We start from the raw sequence: 19,794 nt of genomic DNA on the forward strand, positions 1-19,794 counted from the left end.
GCCGCCATAATGGCTTATCTTCGCGGACACTTCGTCCTGGAGGATGGGAAGGAAGAGAAGAGAATGGCACTTCGGGCCAGGAATTACAGAATCATAGGCGAAGAGTTATACCGAGGGGGAGTCTGCGCACCACTCCTAAAGTGCATCTCACGCGAAGAGGGAAAACAGCTGCTTGAAGAGATACATGCAGGGATGTGTTCTTCGCACATCGCAACGAGGGCCCTGGTCGGCAAAGCTTTCCGCGAAGGATTTTATTGGCCATCGGCTGTGGCGGACGCTCACGATGTGGTTCGCACATGCCCAAATTGCCAAAAGGCATGCCCCATACAGCAAATTCCCACCCGACGAGGTGCAGCTACTGCCTCCGGTATGGCCCCTCGCGCGATGGGGCATTGATATTGTTGGACCATTGCCTACAGCTCCAGGAAACTACAAGTACGCCGCTGTGGCGGTAGAGTACTTCTCCAAATGGGTCGAGGCCAAAGCGCTCAGGGACATCACAGCAGGAGCCCTGTAAAAATTCTTTTGGCAGAACATCGTCTGCCGCTTTGGGGTTCCAAAGGAGGTTACAGTGGACAATGGCAAGCAGTTCGACTGTGCAACTTTCAGGGAGTTCACCACTCAACTTGGCACCAACTTATGCTTTGCCTCGGTTTACGACCCGCAGACCAACGGCGCGGTGGAAAGGGCCAACGGCATCATCTTCGCAGGCATCAAGAAAAACATCACTGAGCTGCCGAAGGGGAAATGGGCAGATGAGCTGCCGAGGGTCATATGGTCTCATAACACAACAGAGTCCAGGACCACGAAGTTCACCCCTTTCAAGCTTCTATATGGCGAAGAAGCCATAACACCCGAGGAAATCAAGCTCAAATCCTGGAGAATAGCCGAAGGGGCAGAAAACATCGAAAAAGACATCAAGCCCTCAATTGACACAATCGAAGCTGGCAAGATACAAGCAGCAATCAACTTGAGAAAATATCAAGAGGAAACACGAAGGTGGAAGAAAAAGAAAGTGAAGCCCAGAAACATCAAAGAGGGCGACTTGGTGCTTCGAAGAATACCGAAGCCCAAGCAAAAGGGCAAGATGCACAACAAGTGGGAAGGCCCATTTATCGTCGCATCCATGGCAAGGCTAGAGGCCTGCAGGCTCCGCACGCTAGAGGGCACTGAAGACCCTTATTCATGGAACAAGGACTTGCTACAGAAGTACTACGTGTAGGAAATGTGTAAGAGCCACCGGAGGAAAATAACCGAAGGGGCTTGTAGGGCAAATTCTTTTTTCTTTTTTGCGTCTTTCCTTTTTTCTCATGTGTAAATCCGCACAATGTACCGAAGGGCCCGTACTCTTTTCCTCACAGGGGAAGCTTTCGAGTGTCCACTCCGGCGCCGAAGGTGTGAGGTTTTTAACGAGACGGAACCCTATGTAACCCCTTGTGAAATATAAACAAGGCCCCCACAAAAAATTCTCGAAGGAACAAGCACGCTGCAAAAGGCGCCAAAGCGTCTATCCCTCTTCGTCAAAGCGAAGAGGGGAGTCGTCGGCGCGAAGTACAAGCCATAACGCTTGAAAGAAGTAAGCACGAGGCGCAACCCCGATTAAGGGCTTCGCTCCTCTTAGCTTCACTTCCGAAGAAATTAACAAAATCCCGTCGCATGAAAGCGAAGGGTGGAAAATCCTGTCGTGCGAAAGCCGAAGGCTAGGCGCGAACCTCTCCGGCTAAAGAGCCGAAGGTCCCCTAACAAAATCCCAACGCATGAAAGCGAAGGGTGGAAAGTCCTGTCGTGCGAAAGCCGAAGGCTAGGCGCGAACCTCTCCGGCTAAAGAGCCGAAGGTCCCCTAACAAAATCCCGTCGCATGAAAGTGAAGGGTGGAAAGTCTTGTCGCGCGAAAGCCGAAGGCTAGGCGCGAACCTCTCCGGCTAAAGAGCCGAAGGTCCCCTAACAAAATCCCGTCGCATGAAAGCGAAGGGTGGAAAGTCCTGTCGCGCGAAAGCCGAAGGCTAGGCGCGAACCTCTCCGGCTAAAGAGCCGAAGGTCCCCTAACAAAATCCCGTCGCATAAAAGCGAAGGGTGGAAAGTCCTGTTGCGTGAAAGCTGAAGGCAAAGGCGTGCATAATTACAACAAGAGGACGGAGGGGCTCAAGCACGTTTCACAATCATCATCCACGCCAGTCGAGCGAAGAGGGGTAGCACTTCGCAAAACAAGAAACACGCACCATGCCGGTGAAGATGAACGAACAAAAAGGCGTTTGTAACCTCGCCCACGCAAAGGGGGAGTGGCGCTTCGCAGAATATATTTGTGCACAGTCAAAGGATAAACGCCAAAAAATTACATAATTTATTACACACAAAGTACATGTTTATTACACCGCGAAGATACACTTCGCGCAAAGGCACGAAAAAATAAATTACATAGTTACATCCGAGGCCTCTTCCTCGAAGACTAGGCGGTCCACCACAGATATGATTTCCTGGACCGCCACATCTATTATTTCTTCGGCTGTCCGTTGAAGAAATGCTTCGAAGTCATTCCCTGAAACCGAGGGCAACGCAAATTAACTAGAGCTCTCGACGAAGATGCCTTTGCGTCGGTACATAAATTCATGAGGCGGAAGGGGCTCTTCGTCCACCGGCTCCGGCTTCGGCTCACGGAGACCTGCGGGAGCACTATACGGTCTATCAGTATCGAGAATCCGTTTTATTTCCCGACGAAGCACGCGATCAGCAAGGATATTCGCGTGTTTTTCCGGATCACGCTGAAATTCGGCAAAAAATGCTTCGCATCAGTGTTCCGAAGGTCGTAAACACGCATCCTATCCGCCCATAAATCTTCAAATGAAACCGAAGGGTAACGAATATGGAACTTTGCCCAGGACGCACCAGCGACATAGAAATCCTCTCGATTCAGCTTGCGAGGAAGCACATCCTCGGTCACTTGCGCAGTGGCCAACGCAGGGTCCTGCGCAGGCACCGAAGATATTAGCTTACAAAAGTAATAATTACAACCAGAAGACCCCTACACAACAGCCTACAACGACACTCACACCTCGCCAGCCGAAGGACGAGAAGAGGATGCCCCTGTCCGGCCTTCGGGCGCCGGGGCTCCGTCAGTAGCGTCTCGGCCATTTTCGCCATTCGCACCCTCGCCACCAGGTCCTTCTTCGGCAGACACAGCTTCATGGAGGATGGGCTCCGCGATGGCATCAGCCTTGGCCTGGAGCTGAAAGATGCCAACTAGAAGTCAGCAGGTTTTCGGTAAAAAAAATGCAGATAATCACCTGGGGCTTCATCCGCTCGACTTCACGTTGTACAAGGGCACGACCTTCGCCCTTGAAGAAGCGCTCCATGAAGCTGACGGCGATGTTTTTCGCCAAAGCTGGCAGTGTCTCCGAACAAACAGTTTCCTCGCCCGGCTAGCGGAAGGAGGAATCTCGAAGGGAACGAAGTTGAGCCTTCGTCACCACGCTAGCCTGCCCAGCTTCGGAGGGAAAAAGACTGTACACTGCGGCACTGAGAGTACGGACGGCGACCATGGCACTGATATCTTCATGGAAATGCGCCCCAGCGTCCAGCATGGCGACGCAAGCGCGAAGCCACTGGAAAAAGGAGCCCAGGCCTTCGTGGTGTCGGTGCCCTCCGGAAACATATCCGGAGCCACAAGCCCATACCGGGCGAGGAGGTCAGGAAGCTCTTCCTGCAACTTCTCCGAACCGGTCTTTATAGCCTCTTTAAAAGTGCAAAGCCGTCTTTGCATCGCATCTCGACGTTTCTCAGTGTCTTCAGCAAGCAACTTGGCGGCCTTCGCGGCGTCCTCCGCCTTCACCGCCCGATCAGTGGACGCAAGCAGCTCCATGGTAAGAGTCGCCTTCTCCTCAGCAGATCTGGCGAGGCGCGTTTGCAGCTCTGTTTTCTCCTTTTCCAGAGAGGCTACCTTCGCCTCCAGATCAGCAACAACAGCCTTTGAGCTGTCGTCAGCCGCCAACTGCCGGGCAGCACAGCGCGCAGCCACGAAGGCCTTCAGCGACAAGTCTTGGGCGCTCTCTAGGATGTTATTTAGCCCGCTCCCCATCAAGTCTTTTTCCATGAGGGGGAAGCAGAAAGAGTCCCCCGCCGCTGCTAAAAGCCCACGTTCGCGGTCCCGGCTCTCAAAACGAAGAGATTTGACGATGTTCCCGCCGAGGCGCACAGCAGTGGTATTCGTACCGAGTTCCATAGCAGCAGCTTTAGGATCAGCGTCATGAACGAAGAAGCTACTGCTATCTGACGAACTGCTGGAGTCTCCGCCGCCACTCTTTTTCTCCCCGGAGGAGGACGTGGACTTCTCGGGCGAGGATGAGGCTTCGGCGGTTTTCTCGGAAGGAACTTCGGCTTCTTTGCCGGAGGTAGGGGCTCCGCGCGGAAGAGACGAGCGGCGGGGGGGGGGGGGGGGGGCCTCATCTTCGCTCTCCTGGGCGGTGCTGAACTCAAGGTCCAGGGTGGGATGGACCGCCCTTAGTGGCACCGCCACCTGTGGAATACCAAGGGGCGTTGCCTCGGTAGGAGGACGGTTGCTGTCTTCGCTCCCGCCATCTTCGGATTCCCCCTTGCTTTGCAAGGGAGACTGATGCAAGATGGCGTCGATGAGCCGGCTTTTCTTTTTCGGCTCTGCGGACGAAAACGCTTGCTTCCGCTTCGCCTTTTCCAGAGCCTTCGCCTTCTCCGGGCCACCCTGGCCTTCAGCAAGCTTCAACTCGGCCGCCCGCTGAGGAGCGGAGAGGCCCAATGCGTGGAACACCCGGTTCCGTCGAGCCCCACTAAGATGACCGACGAGAGCTTTGTACTCGTCCCTTGACACCGACCCGACCATCTCGTCGGCCCGGCTCTCGATGACAACAGGGTCCCCCCTGCATCGCCGAAGAGGCAAAAAGTGTAAGCAAAAGAGCGAAGCGTGCACCTCCATAACATGAGCTTAAGTACGAAAACTCACAGTCGGTTTGAAGGCTGAAGACGGTCGCGAAATCAGGTACCGGAATACCTTCGATCCAGCGGTCCTCGGCCAACAAGCTGGAGATGTCCCAGCCGACCCTAACGGGAAAGCAGCCGCAAGCGACGAACTCTTCGATGATGTCACGCGTGCTGAAGGTCTTCGATAGTTTCCGCAGCAGGGCAAGAAGAACCTTGTCTTCGACTCGGACATGACAGGCGGCCTTTGGCACATCGCCAAGAGCAGCAATGCGGTCGACGACGAGGGGATGGGTCTTCGTGACGGGGTCCAATGTCACCTTGTGATAGAACCAGTATGAGGACCAATTGTTGGCCCACTTGTTCTTGCTCGCGGGGACTGGACTCGGGAGGTTCTTGTGAAAGGCGAAGGTATAACAGCCATATTGGGGAATGGCTGATATCTCCGCACCTTCGGTTGATTCCACAGAAATCTTCTTCGGTTGGTAATGCACCCTGAAGGCACGAGCGAAGCCTTCGGCGCTTGGAGAAAGGCGGCAGGTCTTCGCCAGCCACATATACAGATTCAGCCGCACGATCGAAGTAGGTGTCATCTGATGTAAGCACACCTTGAACAGACGAAAAATGTCCACCACCACGGGGTCCAAGGGCATCTGAAGGCCGGCGGTGAACAAGTCACGGAAGACAACCACTTTGTCGTTGCGGGGATGAGCAACAGTCTCACCCGTCGGAGGAGCGCGGACATCGTCAGCAGAGACGAAGCCTCGACGAGCCAAGTCGTTGAGGAGGGACGGAGTCATTTTGGACAAGCCAAGTACAGTGGTCGTCGGACCTCCCGATTGATTCCACTTCGGAGCCATCTCCGAAGATGCTGAGTGTTCTGAGAGCGCCACTCTTGAAGTTCAGCACCAGATGGGTTCGAAGAAGACGACGCTCAGAAACAACCTTCGTGAAGCGAGAAGCGAGGAGGCTGGGAAGCAAGGACGGTGAAAAGTAAAAAAGCACAGCCGTCGCGGCGCCGCTATTTATAGGCACGGGGACAAGCGCGAGAATTACCACACGCGCCACCGCAAAATGGAAAGACGCCAAACCCCGCGTTGCACGCGTGAGATTAAGAAATCGAGGGGTATATCTATCCTTTCAGGTCTACGAGCCAGCGCAAGATTTCCCGCCAAAGTTCGAATCTAATGATTTGGGCGCGAACTAACGGTTATGAACATGAAAAATTTGCTTCCTCGTCAGGAGCGCAACTTTTTAACAGGTGAACACGGACTGTGCTCCGCCGGCTACCGTCGCGGTGCCCAGCCCGAAGGGTGGCGCTTCGGGACGCCGACGGCGCCCAAGGAGTCGAAGCCGCGCCCCTCCCGAAGATCGGACCGAGGCTCCGAGGGGCTACTGTTGGGGACACCACCTTCGGGCCGGTCGCCGAAGGCGCGCGAAGACAAGATGTCAGGAGCAATGAAGCCGATGTCAAGAGCAAGCGCGGAGATGGCCCGTCTCGTGGGTCCTCGGGTCGGAAGACGAAGACCGGCGAAGACCGGGCGACACAAGCGTCCTGACGAGGAGTGGTCAGTGGGCCCCCACGGTCTTTGTCGATCAGGTCGAAGAGGGCCGCCTGGAGTTGTGGGCACTTCTGAGCTGTACCGCACGTAGGCTGGGATTTGGAAATCACGTGTATGTCCGGGAATATGACCGTTGTAAGGGTGCAAAAGAGTAATTGTATATTGGAGGCGTAACGCCACCTATAAATACCCCATGTAATGTTCATTGATGGGACACATTAAATAGAGAGAGAATATTTACTGCTTGAATTGTGTGCTTGTCTCTTACTGTTGTAGTGTCCGTCCGTTCCGGAGACGCTCTCCAGCAACAGTTTGGCGCCCATCCGTCGGTTCGATACACCACATGGCGGCGACGAATAAGAGAGGAACCACCGGAGCCATTTCGGAGGACACGACGACGACAACACCCTAGCAGGACGAAGTGGCAGCAACATAGGCGAACGGGACTACCAGCGACGGCATCTACCGTCGACGCCGCACCCAAGCCTCACTATTTGTTTTGAGCATCTACAGTATCGGATCACAGAAATAAAAACTCTGAAGACACAGAAAGCAGATATTTCTGGTCCCACGGAGGTGGAAGATCGGCTTGATCGGCTTTAATTACGGAAGCTCAAGGTTCAGTCCAAATCCTATCTGTTTCCCCATTGTGGAAACTTCCCGTGGTCCAACTCGATGCGGGGTCTTGTGGCTGTGGATAGCAAAGTTTCCTCCAGTTTGCGCTCGGCGAATATTTTTTTATTTTTAATTTATTTTTCAATTTTATTTTAAAAATAATCTATCCGGACAAATATTTGTAGATCCAACCCTTTTAGTCGCCCCGGTCCGCGTGGCGCGACAAAAACATGCTGTCGTGCCACATGCATTGGCATGACAAGATGTGCCACGTTAGTACGCTTCGGAGCGCTCGGAAGGGGTCTGCCAGTGCATATTTCACGTGTCAATCTTATCACGCCACTTCCATCGGCATGACAGTACAGCCTTGTCATGCCACCACCGCTGACGCGACAAGGTTTGACCTTAGAAAAATCATATCTTTTTCATATGAACTTGGATGGAGATGATTTTTATACGAAAATTGTAGCTCTCAATGAGATCTACAACTTTCTAGTTTTAATTTTTTTTATTTGAAGATATTAAGATGTTTAAATAATTAATTTAATATTTTGACAGCATATTAAGCACTTGTATATCTATTAGCATTTCATCTCACGTTTATCATTGGTATAAATTAAGTTCTATATGGTGGTTGATATATGAAATAATATGGACTAAATAGTTTGATAAAAAATACAATAAGAAATCAAAAATAGAATTGAAAAATAGGTTAAAAATAAAAAAATATTCCTATTGGTGATTGTGGCGAGGGATAGCAAGGTTTCCCTCAGTTTGCGCACGGGTGACGTGGCCACGCCGTAACAGTGAGTGGCCAGCATGGACTCCACCCATCTTCACCAATCGCCATGGCCATGGCTGCGTGTGCTCCTCCGCTCGGCACCACACAAAGGTTGCCAAGAAAATGAAAAGAAAACCATTTTCCCCCTACCCAATAACCCAAATCGAGGGCGTGTATAGGTAAACAAGAGCGCGCCAGCCAGAGAGTGCGCGGCTCGGCGCCGAGGGAATCCATCAAGTTCGCCCCAAGAACTCGTGGGAGCGGCCGAAAGGAGTCAGTTTTCGCCGCCGATTCCTTCGCCGACGACTGTGTCGGCAAGAGCCGACGGTGAGTGTTCAGAGCTCCCTCTGTTGCCTCTATCCTTTCTGTTTTCTTTGGGGGGGGGGGGGGTGCGGGCACGCCGTCGGTGCCGGCACGGGAGATCTGTGATGGCTGGCGCCTGGCGGGTTAATTGGTGGCTCCGGCGGGGAGGGAGAGTGTGGGGAGGCAGCTCCCCCGCTGGTGGCCCGGGGGCTGCGGCCTGCGCCGCGCTGGACCGGGAGCCGTGGATCTTGCCGCCGCCGTGGCCTAGCAGGGCGTTCTGGGGCTTGAGGAGGCAGCTCGGGGGGTGACCTTGGGAAGGAGGAACGCCATGGCTTCCTTTTTCTTGCCCTTCGATTTTTCTGGTCTCCTCTGCTTCGTCTACGAGCGTCGGTGTCCCATGGAGAAGCTTCCAAATCCCAGGGGTTGCCTCCTTGGGAGCTTGCATTCGCGTATGTTGTGAAGGGGAGGGGGGTGCTGCGTCGGTTCCCCACGGGCGAGATTGCCGACGCGGCACCCCGCGCGGGCCGCCTGAGCAGCCATGTGCAACGGAAGGGCAACGCGTGGCCGGGGCAGAGCCCCTGCAGGGTGGCGGCGCGCCCTGCGCGGACCGGCGGAGCAGCCAAGCAAGAAGGCATGGACGGCGGTGGTGACAGCTTGGCGGCGGCGGAGCTCGTGGAAATCCAGACGCGCAGGGAGCACCTGTCTAGTTTGCGGGGGATTGTTATTCTTATTCTTATACTGTTCACTCTAGGAAAGTATTGCTGTAATGGCGCTCCGTATGTCGGGATTAACGATTGCTGATGTAGTTTGCCATCTCTTCAAGATATTAGAACTTGAGGCCCAAGATGGAGCTCTGCACGGCATGTATCTGGACTTCAGCGCAGTGGTCTCAAACAGTAAATCCTAACAGACGAGCATCATACCATGGATTTGTGAGGTCAATCTCCACATCACCCCAAAGGAGAAGGCGATCAACCCTCTGTGTCATGAATGCTGCCACAACTAGTGCACCAGTCTCATCTCAAAGTGTAACTCACCTTCCACGCAGCAATGGCCCAGGTCTCAAAAGTATTTCCAGCAACAAACCCAGCAGTGCAATGGAGCAACTTGATATTGAACGTGGTGTTTGTATCCCATTCCGAAAGTACACTCCAGAAATGGTACTGATATCTGCAAGCTTTTATGTTTATAGATTGACTTGCTAAAAGTTATTTTAATTGTGTGCATTTCCATAATTGCTAGGTCAGGAAAAAGGTTTTGGATTCAAGAGGCTCCATACTATCCCTCGCTAGTAGGGGAGTGGAGATAATTTGGAAACTCGGATTTTACTGGTCATCTCTAATGTATGACTTCTTGGTTGGACGGGATGAAGAAATTGTTCCATATCGCGCCCGCCAGCTTCGCAACCTTTTATGTGACCTGGGGCCATCTTTCATCAAAGCAGGACAGGTCATATCATTTAGCCTTGGTGATAAAGGATACATCTCATTGTACAATTTGGATCATTGGTCCTATCTTTCATACACAATTTTCGTAACTTTCTTTGGTTCTGTTCTTCAGGTTCTAGCGAACAGGCCTGATATTATTCGAGAGGATTATATGAATGAACTCTGCATCTTGCAAGATGATGTTCCTCCAGTCCCTAACCAGGTATATGTTTACAGCAGATATTAGTTCTTCGAGATTATATTAGAGTTTGTGCAGATGAAATTGGAATGATTAACCAAGTTGAGTTTGTTGCTGAATACTTGGTAGGTGGCTTTTTCCATAATTGAGGAGGAACTTGGACAGCCTCTAGAGAGATTGTTCAGCAAAATTTCATCGGAGACAATAGCAGCTGCTAGTTTGGGCCAAGTTTACCGCGCCACACTAAGAGAAACTGGCGAGGATGTTGCTATTAAGGTTCTTATATTCACTTTGTTTCTGTTATCAGTTTACTTCTTTTATCACCTTTACTATTCTTTTTCCATCTAGAGACATTATTTTTTCTATGTATGGTCATTAACAAAGGATGAGTATAAGTATATCATGGTAATTGTGTCTGTAAACATCGCATGTCATGAACCAGATGCTTAAATGTGCTCCGGGAATCAATACTTATCTATTTGATTTATGTCATTGAAATTGCAGGTTCAGAGACCAGGGATTGAACCAATAATATACCGAGACCTTTTTCTGTTCCGCACTTTGGCTTCATTTTTGAATGGGATTAGTCTTCAGAAATTAGGGTGCAATGCCGAGCTTATTGTTGATGAATTTGGTGAAAAACTTTTGGAAGAACTTGATTACACTCTTGTAAGTTTCTTCATAGCATTTAACTGTCGTTATCAATTTAGCAAATTAGTTATTACAGCTTTTATGTTCCTAATACAAAGTGCATTTATTCTGTTGCAACAATAAATTCCTTATCTTTGCTTTCTTTTTGATAAGTTTATAGGAGGCTAATATTTTTAATTGCCTTTTGCATCATATTAGGAAGCTACAAATATCGAGGACTTCCTAGAAAATTTTAAGGATGATCCAACTGTTAAGATACCTCAAGTGTACAAGCAGCTCTCAGGTTCTCGTGTTCTGGTGATGGAGTGGATAGATGGAATTAGATGTACGGACCCACAGGTTTGACCATGCATATCATTGTTTGTTTATTTCAACTGTCAATATTTCATGGTCACATGGTGAATCTTTAGCAGCACTGATTCCAAATTCATTCATGCAGGCTATAAAAGAAGCTGGAATTGATGTGGAAGGCTTTCTCACAGTTGGAGTGAGTGCTGCCTTGCGCCAGTTACTTGAATTTGGTCTTTTCCATGGAGATCCACATCCTGGAAATATTTTTGCAATGCGTGATGGTCGGATTGCATATGTCGACTTTGGCAATGTGGCTGTCCTTAGCCAGGTCTGTAAAATGTTCTTGTCTAGTATTAGAATTCTTTGCACTTACAGTAAGTTAAATTGTTGCTGCTGCTTATTTTTTCTGTCTATATTTCTAGAGGGAAATAACTCAATGTATTCCTTCAAACCCTAGAAGGGTGGGTAATGTAGTAGCTATACATGGGCCTCTAGATGTGCCTCAATCTATACACCAACACCCCCCCGTAGTCTGAACTACCGGCGCAGCGGAGTTCAAGACTGGACAACAAAGAAAGCACACAGGGACAATACCCCCTGCAGCCACAACTAGCAACCTGCTACGTTGAGGCTGGAGCGAAACTCCGAGAAAGTCGAGGAGGGGAGACCCTTGGTGAAGATGTCAGCAAACTGTGAGGTGGTCGGGACATGGAGGACCTGAACATCGCCGATAGCGACCCTGTCGCGCATAAAGTGCAAGTCAATCTCCACATGCTTCGTTCGCTGATGCTGAACGGGGTTGGTGAAGAGATACACGGCGCTGACATTGTCGCAGTAGACGAGCGTGCTCTTGGCGAGCGGGCTATGGAGCTCAGCCAAGAGCTGTCGAAGCCAGGACGCCTCCGCCACGCCGTTAGCGACAGCACGGTACTCCGCCTCGGCACTGGAGCGGGAGAACCGGCTGCCGCTTGGACGATCAGGAGACAAGGTTGCCGCCCAGGAAGACGGCATAGCCGGAAGTGGAGCGGCGAGTGTACGGACAGCCAGCCCAGTCAGCGTCGGTGTAGACAACCAGCTCAGTAGAGGGAGACCGGTGAAGAAGCAGGCCGAAGTTAACAGTGCCACGGACGTAGCGGAGTAGACGCTTCATCGCAGCAAGATGTGACTCTCGGGGATCATGCATATGAAGGCAGATCTGCTGAACGACATGTGAGGTCTGGCCTGGTGAAAGTGAGGTACTGCAAGGCTCCAGCAAGACTCCGGTAGGCAGTAGGATCAGCCACGGGATCACCCAGAGCAGCAGATAGCTTCGCTTGAGTGTCTACAGGAGTGGAGCATGGCTTGCAATCAGTCATCCCAGCCCGCTCCAGAATATCAAGTGCATACTGCCGCTGGTAAAGGAGAAGACCAGACGGGCGAGGCTCAACAGTAACATCCAAGAAGTGATGGAGCTGACCAAGATCCTTCATGTCAAACTCCTGCTGCAGAGAGGAGATGATGCGCTGAAGCAACTGTTGACTGGAGGCTGTGAGCACAATGTCATCAACATAGAGCAGCAGGTAGGCAGTCTCATCCCCACGGCGGTAGATGAACAGAGAAGTGTCAGACTTGGCCTCGGTGAACCCCAATGTCAGCAAGAACGTGGCGAACCGAGAATACCAAGCCCGAGGAGCCTGCTTCCGACCATAGAGAGACTTGTTGAGCCGGCAAACCATGTCCGGACAACTGTAGTCCACAAATCCTGCTGGCTGAGTACAATAGACTGTCTCTGATAGAGTGCCATGGAGAAATGCATTCTTCACATCCAGCTGGTGCACAGGTCAAGAGCGAGAAAGAGCGAGCGAGAGGACCGTGCGCGCTATAGAAGGCTTCACTACTGGACTGAAGGTCTCATCATAGTCCACACTAGGCCGCTGGGTGAAACCCCGGAGAACCCAGCGAGCCTTGTAGCGATCCAGGGTGCCATCAGCCCGACGCTTATGCGTCTAGATCCACATGCCAGTGACCACATTGCAACCGGACGGACGTGGCACGAGATTCCACGTCTGGTTGGCAAGAAGAGCCGCGTACTCTTCCATCGCGCGACGCCAGTGAGGATCCACCAGGGCGTCGCGGACAGAGGATGGAACTGGAGAGATCTGCGGCTCTCCCTCGGTGGCGGAGAGAGTCGCGGGCTGAGAAGCCATCCGCCGAGTCACCATAGGATGAATATGACCAGGGTTCCGATGGATGACGGGCGGGTGGTACACCTCCGGCTCGACACAAGAGCGAGACGGTGGAGGTGGCGGTGGCGATGGCTCCGGTGGAGGTGGCGACGGCGACGCTAGAGCCTCCGGAGCTGGAGTCGGCGCCGGTGCCGGCACCGAACGACGTCGGTACACCTGCACCAGCTGAGCGTAGCGTGCAGGTGCAGGAGGAGCCACCGGGGCCGCGCGTGGCGTAGCAGGAGACACCGGGGCAGCGCGTGGCGCGACAGAAGGCACCGGGGCTGCGCGAGGTGCAGCAGAGATCACCGGAGGCGGTGCCGGTGTACCAGGAAAACCTGCAGGGAAAGGACAGACAGACAAAGGTGGCTGAACCACCGGGTCAGTCGAAAACAGGGACTCCAACTCGGGGTCAGGGGAAGGTGTAGAGGAGGTGGAGTAGGGGAAATCCGACTCGTCAAACACGTGTCGGGAGATGAGGACTCGGCGAGAGGTGAGGTTAAAGCATCGATACCCCTTGTTGTCAGGAGAGTAATCAAGAAACACACGAGTCGAGCGGGGTGCCAGCTTGTGAGGAGCAGTGGCGGAGATGTTAGGATAACAGGCACACCCGAAGACACGAAGGTGGTCGTAGCGAGGAGGGGTACCGAAGAGAGCGTGGTGTGGAGTGGGAGCAGGGGAAGCCGTAGACGGAAGGCGGTTGAGCAAGTAGGTGGCGGTGTGGAGACTCTCAGCCCAGAAGCGGGGGGCAGAGAGGCCTGGATCAAAAGGGTGCGCATGACGTCGTTCGTCGTGCGAATTATCCGCTCAGCCTTGCCGTTCTGGGGAGAGGTATACGGAAAAGACATACGCAGCTGAACACTCCGAGAGAGAAAGAAAGAACGGGAGGTGGTGTTGTCGAACTCACGCCCGTTGTCACACTGGACGGCCTTAATGGTGAGGCGAACTGAGTGGACACCCAGACAAAGAAGTGGAGGAGGAGGGTGGGAAAAGTCTCCGACTTGGCGCGCAAAGGAAAAGTCCAAGAGTAATGAGAGGAATCATCAACCACCACCAGATAGTATTTATAACCCGAAATGCTGGGTACAGGAAAAGTCCACAGGTCCCAATGAACAAGATCAAAAACATGCGTCGCATGCGAAGAAGAAGAAAAAAGAAGTCTAACATGACAACCAAGCTGGCATGCATGACAGAGGTGCTCAGCAGGAGCCCTAGTACAAGAAACATCGGTACTATGACTAAGCTGAGCCAAAACGTTGCGGCCGGGGTGACCAAGCCGACGGTGCCAGGCGGTGGAAGACGGCGTCGCGGCAAAGGCAGCAGACGGAGAAGAAGTCGAAGGCGGAGCAGCGGAAGCAGGAAGACGAAGGGTGTAAAGGGGCCCGAGCTGTCACATCAGAGGAGCGGACACCGGGAAGCCGAATCCTTCACAGTATGACCAGAGGAGTCAAATTCGATGAAACAAGAATTGTCAGCAGTAAACTTGCGAATGAAAAGAAGATTATGAATTATCTGAGGAGTAACAAGAACATTGGAAAGACGGAAAGAACCAGAAGCAGAACCCACGGCGGTGACAAGAAGACAAGACCCATCACCAACCATGATGGAAGAAGGACAAGAGGGATGTGGGGGTCGGACAGAAGAGAGGATACCGGCATCAAGGGTGGTGTGGAAGGAGGCACCCGAGTCGGCGATCCACTCGGTGCTGACTGGTGGTGTCAGTCCCATGGTGCTGAAGGACTGCGCCAGCGCGTTCTGGTCCCACCCCCCAGGCCAGGTCGGTGGCTAGCTGGGCTGAGCGGGTGGAGTCCAGGACGGCGCGAACATGGGAGCAGTACCGGTGAACATGGCCGCCGGCTGGAGCTGTGGGCGAGAGCCCCCCCTGACCCTGGAACAGCCACATTGAGATGCGCCCTGACCATGGGTTGCTGAAGGATGGCCAGGGCGTACCTCCAGGGCCAGTGGCAGGAGAGGGAGCTGGAGCCGGAGTCGGCGTGCCCCGACGGCCCCCACCAGAACCACCACCGGTACCAGCACCACCAGAAGCAGAGCCACCAGTACCACCGCCTCCACGTCCCCCCCCCCCCCCCCCCCCCCGACGACTCCCAGCTCGGCCCCCACACCCCCGGGCTGATCGGTGGGAGGAGCACCAAGGAGAGAGGTAGCTGGCGAGGCAGAGGAAGCCGGAGGAGCAGTCACGAGCGCGGTGGAGGAGGGCGAGGACGAGCCGGTCGCGGGAACCCTGGTGATCTCCTTGAGAACGAGGTCGTCTCGGACCTGCAGGAAGGAGGGGAAGGTCCTCTGACGGGTGATCCATGTTCGCAGGTGGTCATAGGTGGAGTTGAGACCCCGCAGCACATTGAGCACCAAGACCCGGTCGGGCACCGGGCACTCGAGGTCATGAAGAGCATCAGCCATGCCCTTCATCCTTCTGCAGAACTCACCAACGGAGAGGTCCTCCTGCTCGAAGGTGCGGAAGGTGGCGTCGAGCTGGAGAGCGCGGAACTCGGCGTTGCCGAGGAATTGCACCTCTGAGCGCCAATCAGGCCTGTTGCGCAGTGCCGCCGTGAGTCCTAACAATGTCCTGCAGATCTAGGGAGATGGTCCCAAAGATCCAGGACATGGCGACGCTGTCGAGGCGTAGCCACACCAGGTTCCGCGCCTCGACCGGCGTGTCGAGGAGGACGTGGTCGTCGAGGGCGTAGCGGCGGAGGGCGAGGAGGACCTGGTCCCGCCAGCACCCGTAGGAGGAGGACGTAGGGTCGAGGAGGACGGAGACTAGGGCCTTGATGTTCTGGACGCCGGCGGCCTGAAGGTGGAGCTGGGCGACCATGGGATCGGTCGGGTCGAGCCGGGGTCCAGAACCCGAGGGCGGAGCCTGGTAGGAAGAAGAGGCGGCGTGCTCGGCGAAGGGGACGATAAGCTGCTGGCCGGAGGAGAGGAGGATGTAGTGCTCCGCCTCAGCAACCCGGCGAGTGAGAGCATCGGCCGCGGAGCGCTCGCGCTCCCAAGCGAGGGCAGCCATGCAGACCCGCTCCTGAGCTGTCGCAGCCTCGGACTTGGTGGCGAGGAGGGCCGCGGCGAGAGCAGTGTCGGCCGTAGTAGCTTCGGCGACGATCTGCTTGCCGCAGAAGGCAGCGGCGCCCGCGGCCCCCGCGCCAGCCATGGCGGCGGCAGCGGCAGCGCAGGGCACAACCGCGCCCTGGGCAGCGGCGGCGGCGGCGGCGCCGGGCGCATCGACGAGGAAGGGGCCACCCGCGGCGGTCAGGAGCGGCACACCTGCGGTGAGGGAGGGGGCGGCGCCTGCGGCGTGGGCGGCGGCGGCCAGGGCGGCGCCCGCAGGGCCCGCGCCTGGTGCCCCAGCGGCGGCGGCGGCTAGAGGGAGGGAGAGGGAGAAGGCTAGATACCATGCTAGAGGGAAATAACTCAATGTATTCCTCCAAACCCGAGAAGGGTGGGTAATATAGTAGTTATACATGGGCCTCAATCTATACACCAACATATATATATATATATATATATATATATATATATATATACATTTTTCCTATTTTGTATCTGTTAATGCTGCATCAAATGTCTTTTCATGAAATGGTATTCCTTCTCTGTTGTGAACTCATGTTTGCGGTGTGTTGCGTTGGCACATTATACATGGAAGCAAAAAGTGGTTAACATGCTGTTTTTTCATTGTTCTCTCTTATGTGCAGCAAAATAAACAAATCCTAATCGATGCTGTTGTTCATGCTGTTAATGAAGACTATGCTGAAATGGCAAATGACTTCACTAGGCTGGGTTTTCTCGCTAGAGGAACAGATGTAGCCCCAATTATTCCAGCTCTGGAAGCCATTTGGCAAAACTCAGCTGGAAAAGGCTTGGCAGATTTCAATTTCCGGAGTGTGACTGGTATGTTAATATGGCTAGGATTGTGGTGACGCTGACAAATTAAAGCTTGTTTATTTCTTTTTTCTCACACCGTACACAAGTTGTTTTTTCAATGTGTTGTTAGTTCTCACACCGTACACAAGTTGTTTTTTCAAATCTCAATGTGTTGTTAGTTTATTTGTTTAGCGCTTGGTCAAATGAATTGTGATTTTTTTACTGCATTTCTGTATGGTTGCTTACTAATGGTTAGCGCACATTATTTTCCTTCCACTAATGAGACGTTTTTAGTGTAAAAAAATATCTGAAGGAAAATATAATTCATTTTTTAATGTTAACCAAAATCACAGGGAAGTTCAATCAGCTCGTTTACAACTACCCGATCCGCATTCCAGAAAGGTTTTCCTTGGTTATCCGTTCATTGTTGACGCAAGAAGGAATTTGCTTCACGCTAAAGCCTGATTTTAAGTTTCTTGAGGTATGATGTGTGCCGCCTTTGAGCTCCCATGGAAACACCAATTTGCATTTCTATGTTTACTTACATCGTTTTCTCTATATTTCCTCATATTTAGGTTGCATATCCATATGTAGCAAAGCGTCTGTTGACAGATCCAAACCCTGCTCTGAGAGAACGCCTGATTCAGGTAACTTGTGTAGACCCTATTATTAGATATGTGTGTGTGTGTGTGTTGTTTCCCAATCCCTGTACCTCTCTACACCTATTGACATAAATGCAAGGACTATGTGATCCAAATAGTCAAATTAAGCATTGGTACAGGGAAATAAATGGAAACTCTTCTGTGAATGTGGAAAAGTTGTGTAGTTTCAAGTGTATGTTGAAGTGCACCATTATGCATCTACTTTTCAGATTCTACAATTGCTTATGCCTTCTATATATATATATATATATTTGCATTATTCCCGCACTGTTCCCCAGACCCCGCACAGTGCGGGAAGCCTACGGCACTGGGTACGCCCTTTTTTTTTATTTCATCGAATGTTTCTCTGTGCAGGTGTTATTCAAAGATGGGGCATTCCAGTGGAAACGACTAGAAAACCTTATAGTTCTTGCGAAGGAGAATGTGTCCAAGATGAGCAGCAATCCTGCATTGAAAAAGAACAGTTCGTGGGTATCGGAACCAATGTCTTGCCATCCTGCATATGTTTGTTTGACCTAGAAGTTTTCTGATACTTTGGTCTATCAGGCAAGCTGCGAGAAGTCAACAGCTGGAGAGCAAACTTGATCTCACGGAAACAATAAAGGATGGAGCACGGATGTTCCTTATCGATGCTGGGATCAGGAGACAACTTATACTGGCTTTCAATGAAGACTCCAAGTTGCATGTAGAAGAGGTACTATAGATAGATTGTTCAGTCGTCCTGTAAATTGCTGGTGTCCCTATAAAACAAATTTGATAGAGTGCTCAGTGAATGAATGCAACTCATTTCTTTTTTCGCAGCTTGTTGATGTGTACAGACTGGTTGAAGATCAAATAGATATGCCTTCAGTTGCCCTTGAGGTTCTCCAAGGTAAGTGAAGCAAATTCTATTTATCTTATAACTATGGGAAAATTTCTCCTTGCTAGGAATATAATGTATTATACTTACGCTTTTGTGCAGATCTGCCATCCGTTGTGCGCGATTTCATGCTTTCTTGGAGTGACTCCATCCTGTCGGATCGCCGGTACTAAATACTTTTAATCACCCTTACAGCTAGCATGGAAAGAAGAGTGAATTTTAGGCCCCGCAAGATTATGGTACCTCAAAAGAGAATCTGCCAAAAAAGCTAGACAGGCATTCCTACTCACTGTATACAATTCGTTTCTCCTTTTTTGTATAGCGAAATCTGCAACGTTCAATTTCTTTCATCTTTTCTAGATTTTCTCAGTTTATATGTTCTGTATAGCGCAAGGGAACCTGTATATAGAATGAGCTTGTACTTTTGAATACAGTAAGGTGTACAGAACCAGCTTACTAATATATACATCAGGATCAACGTTTTTCTGTTGACTACTTGGTGTCTGCAGGGACATTTGTTTCCCTCTCCTCCACTTTGTTTTTGGTGTCTGCAGCGATCAAAATTTTTTATCGGAAATAAGTAGACTGCATCACCAGTTTTCTCGTCGATGTGTCCTGTTCGTTGGTGCTAAATGATCGGTTACAAATCATATTATAACAGCTTATTACTATTGATGGGGATGCAGCTCAAATGGTAGAGCACTCGCTTTGCATGCTAGATGCTAGAGGCACTGGTTCGTCACAAGTTGACAACTATTCCCAATCTCTATTTTGTCCTCCCAGCTTTCGCACTCACCAACCTTCACTTGAGAGAGATGAAGTCGAATCTTTCTTGCAATCTTGACAGCAAAAGCGGAACAACTTCACAAACAGTTTTCTGCTGTTGGATTAGGAATAGGTCCCAATGATGAATTTATAAGCGACCGTAATCTTCTCTTGGAGCAGTCGATTTTTTCTTCACCCACGTGCGCAGGTCCCACGGGACTTTATCTCTCCGCCTACTCTTTTCATTCCACTTTCTATCTCCATCTGTATCCCGCGGCTTCATGGCGATGCTCCCCTTCCTCTTTTTTCCTCTGCTCCATGCGGCCTGAGAGGGAGGCGCCGGCGGGAGGCGCGGCGAGGCCGGCGGGCCCGCCGAGTCAGAGGCGGGAGGCGCGGCGAGGCCGGCGGACTTGGCGAGCATGCGGCGGGGCCCACGGGAGGCGCGGCGGAGCCGACGAGCCGGCGGCGGGAGGTGCGGCGGCACTCGCCCCAGTGCCGGCCCTGGCCAGATCTTTTTTTATCATTTTTCTTTTTTTTCTTTTTTTCATACAAAAAATTTTGGAAAAAAATGTTACTGAGTTTTTTTATTTGGATGTACAATTTTGTTTCTTCAATTTTTTCAGTTTATTTGATAAATTTCTCTTTGTCAAATTTT

At 51.8% G+C, this 19,794-nt stretch overlaps 1 protein-coding gene across 3 annotated transcripts; it reads left to right on the forward strand.

The window, feature by feature from the left end:
• Positions 1-7,970: 7,970 nt before the first annotated feature.
• LOC120685824 (protein ACTIVITY OF BC1 COMPLEX KINASE 1, chloroplastic-like) lies at positions 7,971-18,869 on the forward strand. 3 transcript variants are annotated; one of them, XM_039967930.1, is made up of 15 exons: positions 7,971-8,229; positions 9,036-9,365; positions 9,448-9,654; positions 9,766-9,855; positions 9,961-10,107; positions 10,336-10,500; positions 10,681-10,821; positions 10,922-11,101; positions 16,685-16,880; positions 17,207-17,334; positions 17,429-17,500; positions 17,870-17,982; positions 18,062-18,209; positions 18,317-18,386; positions 18,477-18,869. In XM_039967930.1, exons 2-15 carry the CDS (start codon positions 9,051-9,053, stop codon positions 18,545-18,547), a joined length of 2,043 nt encoding a protein of 680 aa, XP_039823864.1. In that variant the 5' UTR covers positions 7,971-8,229; positions 9,036-9,050; the 3' UTR covers positions 18,548-18,869. The 3 variants fall into 3 exon arrangements, with proteins under 3 accessions (XP_039823864.1, XP_039823862.1, XP_039823863.1); XM_039967928.1 differs by having other exon boundaries at positions 7,975-8,229; positions 9,029-9,365; XM_039967929.1 differs by lacking the exon at positions 7,971-8,229 and having other exon boundaries at positions 9,012-9,365.
• Positions 18,870-19,794: the final 925 nt, after the last annotated feature.

The sequence above is a fragment of the Panicum virgatum genome, chromosome 8N, assembly GCF_016808335.1.
Source record: "Panicum virgatum strain AP13 chromosome 8N, P.virgatum_v5, whole genome shotgun sequence".
NCBI classification, from domain to species: Eukaryota; Viridiplantae; Streptophyta; class Magnoliopsida; order Poales; family Poaceae; genus Panicum; species Panicum virgatum.

Bases quoted from the DNA above. Each gene is read 5' to 3' on its own strand.
- LOC120685824 (XM_039967930.1), top strand. From the start codon at position 9,051: ATGGAGCTCTGCACGGCATGTATCTGGACTTCAGCGCAGTGGTCTCAA. The intron at 9,655-9,765 runs GTCATATCATTT...TCTGTTCTTCAG, and splicing joins CTTTCATCAAAGCAGGACAG to GTTCTAGCGAACAGGCCTGA. The intron at 17,983-18,061 runs GTGGGTATCGGA...TTGGTCTATCAG, and splicing joins GCATTGAAAAAGAACAGTTC to GCAAGCTGCGAGAAGTCAAC.